Source organism: Priapulus caudatus, unplaced genomic scaffold, assembly GCF_000485595.1.
Source record: "Priapulus caudatus unplaced genomic scaffold, Priapulus_caudatus-5.0.1 Scaffold1085, whole genome shotgun sequence".
Classification (NCBI taxonomy): Eukaryota; Metazoa; Priapulida; class Priapulimorpha; order Priapulimorphida; family Priapulidae; genus Priapulus; species Priapulus caudatus.
This window is the reverse complement of record NW_014578146.1, coordinates 61544-67550: the sequence shown is the minus strand read 5'-3', so window position 1 is coordinate 67550 and position 6007 is coordinate 61544. Positions and strand designations below refer to the sequence as shown.

The window sequence follows — 6007 nt, the reverse complement described above, 5'->3', positions numbered from 1 at the left end:
TAAGTACACCTTGTGATTAGTCTATTATGTTTCAGTGAGGGAATTTTTTTCCAAATAATGAAATTTTTGGTAAATAATGACTTTTTTGGGCGGGGACTAAAGGGGCATGCGGGCGGTGGACGGTAAACCGGATTTTTCATTCTCATGGCCTTATACTCTTCTTGAAACCACTGGCAGCAAGAACAAGTCCGCACCTGCAGTTACAGCACACACGCATCTATTGACTATATATATAACAATATATATGTTGTATATATATAGTCAATAGATGCGTGTGTGCTGTAGCTGCAGGTGCGGACTTGTTCTTGCTGCCAGTGCTTGAAACTTGAGCCTCCAAGTCCGAGGGCCTGTGCCGTGAGGTAGGTCCTACCGTTACCGTACACCTTAATTCACTAGTATTAACTATTATAGTCAAGTGGTTATACACAACCTACCTATAATTTGTAGCATTATTACAGGCTGTTAAACAGTAGCTACCAGCATATCACCCTCTCAATTCTGTGCGCATAAAACATTCACTGACCGATTCTTAATTCACACACCTCTCATCAAAACAAAAGTTTCGCCATAATGGGTGGCAACACTGTCCCGCGGAAAAATAAGCTCTGCATGTTATTTGGTCTATAATCGATAAATATATAAACATTTAAACTCATACTGCGTAATAAAAATGTTGAAAAACATAGTTTATAATATTCAATAAAAATGTATTACTATATTACCCCTAAATTGTGTATTTCCAGCGCTTAGTAATTAAAGGAAATTATTTTGCTATTCCAGCATCTCCGCTTACCCACAACTATAGGAAGGTAAATAATATTACTTGTTGATTTTTCCTGCGTGTTACCCCGTACTGTTTACCTAAGCATATAAATAAACTACTACAAAATTATATGGGGATTAAAATAATTTATTAATTACGAATATGTTTATATTATATACGATTGTCTGTGATTCCCAGTGGGGGTGGTCGTGTTATTTGTAACTGCCTCATACGCCGAGTGTTGCATAGCGAAGCTTGTTGTGTATGTCCAAATAAAATAGTTCTTCGTGAGATTGCATTATTTGTGGTAGTCTTTTTAACAGACTGGAGGAGCGATGGTGTAGACGGCGCAACGAAACATGTGTTAAATAATATCTGATCGGACTAAATAATGCTGCAATAACCGAACATCAAATTGGAAGTGGCCCGATAGATCTGTGGTCGCCGCCATATTAACTGTGTATCTTGTGCGTTGAAACAGGTCTGATAACAGCAGCTAGGAAGCTGAAAAGATGGGGGAAACAAAAATTATCTACCATATAGATGACGAGGACACTCCCTACTTAGTAAAAATTCCCAAACCTGCCGATGAAGTGACCCTCGGCGATTTCAAGGCGGTGCTAAACAAGCCCAACTACAAGTTCTTTTTCAAATCCATGGACGATGACTTTGGGTGAGTATAATTACTGGAAATGCTATTATTACAAGTTTAAGTTGAACTACTAATGATCGTAGTCTAAAAAGTACGTTCGTATAATTTTGTTTGCATCATATATAACAAAAGTACTTTTTACGCTGAAACTGAAAGAAAAAGAGCTCAGTCTGTAAGTATAGCATAGATAGGGCACAGTGTAACGTTGACACCTAAGTAACGTTATGGCAATTATGTAGTATGTAGTGTTCTAGTGACTAGTGTTACTGTGTTTGGCTGCTGTTAGGATCATATAGAGTGTCAGAATGCCCTGTGCTCAAACAGAGTGCGACACTGTGACTGTGTGTTCATAACTCCGTGGTAGGTAGTACTCCTGAACTTAAACTAAAGCAAAGTCACTGTATATATATATATATATATACATAACACCGATAACAGTTCTACAGCAACTCACAACCATTTATTTATCACGTCATTCATAAAAAAACGTCCTGTGGTAGCTTATATCATCCTGAATAATTCACAGATGCAGTGTTTTTAGTGACGTCACATAAAACTGAGAGTAGTTTGGAAATAGTCTAAGTCTGCAAAGTAGTGGTATACATGTATGTTTCTTACAAATGTTTTGATAGGTATGTGTATTGATGTGTGTAGAGGTGATGGAATGGTTTAATCGGTAGGTGAGAGGTAAATTTAATCGAAATAAGTCATTAAAGGTCTGAACATTTGCCATACAGCAACGGAACTTTTAGTAAAATCAGAAAACTAATACCAGCACATATTTTCAATAAGGAAATTGTATCAATAGACCTACATGGCAGAATGTAGGGATATACTGTAGAATTAGGGTATGTGCAACAAATATTATAATCATAGCAACTGCAGACATGTTTTACACATAATCTTTAGAGAGCAGTGGAGTAGCCAGGATTAAATCTAAGGGGGGGGGGCAGGTGCATGTTGTTGGCATGTTTTATCGACTTGAAACAGTTCTGCTGGTTTAAATAAGGTAGCCTTCTAAATCTTAGGGGGGCGACCGCCCCCATCGCCCCCCCCCCTGGCTACGCCACTGTTGGAGAGTGAGTGCATGCATCTGTGATCATCCATGTTCATTATACTTGTATCATGGATGCTTGCAAGGAAGATGTCTAGTTTATCTATCACCGCACAGCTGACATTGCAGACTTCACCAAGCTGCTGAGTTGAAGAGGCGGGGTTCTGCCTCTCTCTCTCGCTCTCTCTCTTTCTGTCTATCTCTCTCTCTCTCTTCTCGTCTCTTCTCTGCTCGTCTCTCTCCACTCTCTGCTCTGCTCGTCTCTCTCTCTCTCTCTCTGTCTCTCTCTCTCACGCACGCACACACACATACACACACACACACACACACACACACGGCATGAAATTACCCAAAATGTTAACATGCCCACCCAGAATTCTAAACGGGCCCTTAGACAAATTGAACAGGGGGTGAGGCCCTTACAAATTTGAACAGGCCCTTAATTTTGTTCAATTTATTTTATTATTTATAAAAGTATTAGCTTTGTGTCTATTAGTATTAGACATACTCATAGTATTTCAGTATTTCATTGCTACCAGTGGAGTTCTACTTGTTTGACAGGAATTGCTGGAACATGATTTACTTCTTAGTAGTCACTAAGTAAAAACTAGTCAGGAAATTGGTAAACCGGCAGCCGCGGGCAAAATAGCGTTAATTTGAAGTAATTTCGCCCAGTGTATATTATATATATACACACACACAAACATGAAATATATAAAGGTTCAATCAGATTTGTCTTCACCAAGTTGATTAGTAGCAGGCTAGCTGGTGACTCCTCAAAGGTGACCTACTTAAAGAGTGTTATTTGTGTATATATGTAGAGCTGACAGTCAGTGGCTCAGTGATGATGGACGTGTATTACACGGTGTTCCTTGTACAGCATCTTCCCTATACTCCCATCCTTGGTAGCATAGTTCATACTACACACACTGTTTTTCTAACATCTCCCCATGGCATGTTTGAGGGTGCTTCATGGTGACTGGGTTGGGAAAGATCAAGTTGATTGATTGCTATCAGTGAAGAAATAATAACTTTGTAAGTATCAGTGCACCTAATGTGATACAAATGTACATGTAGCCAGCCTCTGCATTAGTACTCAGTAATAGCACTCAGTAATGATAGAGTAGGCGAAGAATGGGAGGCAGTGCATGTAGAGGCATCATGATGTTTCAACAGTATCACTAATGAGTAATGAGTAATGAGCACATGATGAGAGGTAGTAATAACGCACACACGCACTCGTGCACACACATGTATGCAGAATCACATACATGTCTGTTCTCTAATATTTGCTTATTTATTGATTATTTCGCGATGTAACATTTAATAACATGAAAAACACCCATATACTCATATAGTATATATGCAGGTGTTTATACGTGTACGTGTATAATATGCTTGTCATGTTATAATCTATAGCATTATTTTTATGCATCTTAATTATACATAATAATGCTCATTAAATTCTTGGGTGCCTCTTTTCAGGTTTAATCTTAGTTTAGTTGGAGTTTATAGTCGTCATCTTTAATGAGATGAAGATATATGCGGGTTTGATATAGTTCCTTTATTGTCACTCATCCGGTTTCCGGTGAAGGGTGGAGCAGCTCTGTCAGTCATTCTGGGTTGAACACATGGCCAATAAAGAATAGGAAGCACACATGTTAGAATTATTATTTTAATATTTCCAGATTTGACACACATACATACATTTACACATATATCTGATCAAATATGTAGACACATACAGGATTTGAACACTAATAAGAACATATTCAAAGCATATTTTGGATCATATTAAAAAATTTGGGACATGTTAGAAGTTACAGGCCAGAGACATTGTTGGGCGGACATTGGATGTCAAACGATGAGAGAGAGAGAGAGAGAGAGAGAGAGAGAGAGAGAGAGAGAGAGAGAGAGAGAGAGAGAGAGAGTGGTAATTGTCTAACTAGGAACATCTGAATTAGTCAGAGATTGGTATACGCTCTCAGGCTAAATATATTATTCCTGTAATAGATTTAGGGAGTGGTTGGCTATTTACAGGTGTCCCATACTGAAATTAGCTCTAATATTTATCTTGTGTATGAATATCATTTTTTGTGTAGTCTTGATACCTGTGCACACATATAATTGTTGATATAATTATGTCTGCCACTGAGAACGTAAATGATTGGTCGTTATTTTTGCACCTGGGAATATTAGTTGGTTGAAAGGAGCCTATATATGTTTAAGTCCTATGTCAGGGCCATTATGTAACATAAAAACACCGTAGCTGAAAAACATATTACGTCAATAGGTAACCTATTTACATAAACTGTAATTACTACTGTCATGTACCCGTTCTATTGATTGTCAGTGATGATAGGATCAAGAGCGTATAAAGAAGGGCTTCTTTATACGCCCTTGATGAGATATAACAACATACATATAGTATATAAACGCATTTACGCTTGCAATGAAGCGGATATAGATAATGGTATACAACCAATTTACAACATTATTACAGTAATAAGCTGGCAACGAGCGGTTCCAACTATACATAATAAAGACTTATTAGTCTATTACGGGACAAATGATATACTCTTTACAACGCAAACGCACCTAAGTGAATTGTATGTTATAATAATATGTTTTTGTGTGAAAACATCAATTTGCTGTTCTTTCTAGATTTGTTACTTATATTTGATTGAAACACTAGCACTGAGTAGCAGTAGCACACTGGCGTGCACATTCCATACGGGGAACAATTGATTTTATTCTGTAACACTTATTGTGCCAAATGTCGTAAGATTCGCATTTCTTTATACGAAGTTGCTACAAAAATAGCTTAGCGACTATTTCTATATATCAAGAGTACATTAACATAGTTATAATGTGCTCTTGTCTATATGATACTGAAAGGCCACCATGCACCTAGGTTGTGTATATTAGTATTTACTGTGTATATTAGCTATCTGATGTCGTTATAACCTAAATATATATATATGATAGGCCACCATGCATGCACCTATAGGTTGTGTATATTACTGTGCAGGGTTAACGTTCTGCCCAGGATTTTTTAGTGCCGAGCGCATCCAGTTGCGACGAAGTCGGAAGATGCAAGCGCCGTAGGCGTGAAGCCAATCTAGGGGGGTCCGGGGCATGCCCCACTGGGAAATTTTTAATTTTGGATAGTCTGAAACTCAATTTTCTGCATTCTGAGCAATAAAAAGCCCATATATCAGACTTTTTTCTTTTCTCTTTTTTAATAATAAAAAATTCGTGCCGGGCGGAGATATATAGTGCCGGGCGGCAACCGCGAGTGCCGGGCACACCCGCCCGCCGCCGCCCACCGTGGGCAGAACCCTGCTGTGTGTGTTAGCTATCTGATGCCGTTATAACCTAAATATATATATATATGATAGGCCACCATGCATGCACCTATAGGTTGTGTATATTACTGTGTATATTAGCTATCTGATGTCGTTATAACCTAAATATATATATATATGATAGGCCACCATGCATGCACCTATAGGTTGTGTATATTACTGTGCAGGTC

The 6007-nt window shown here is 38.2% G+C and overlaps 2 protein-coding genes across 2 annotated transcripts in view; one reads left to right on the top strand and one right to left on the bottom strand.

The window, feature by feature from the left end:
• The window catches only part of LOC106815299 (E3 ubiquitin-protein ligase MIB2-like), a 35934-nt gene extending 35355 nt beyond the window's left edge, over positions 1-579 (bottom strand). The window contains 1 exon segment of the mRNA XM_014819743.1: positions 435-579. The gene's annotated coding sequence lies outside the window, so the exon portion shown is untranslated.
• Positions 580-984: 405 nt separating this feature from the next.
• LOC106815300 (segment polarity protein dishevelled homolog DVL-3-like) overlaps positions 985-6007 on the top strand; it is a gene marked incomplete in the record, with an annotated part of 62025 nt that continues 57002 nt past the window's right edge. Inside the window, 1 exon segment of the mRNA XM_014819744.1 lies at positions 985-1436. Within this exon segment, the coding sequence (XP_014675230.1) occupies positions 1276-1436 (161 nt within the window).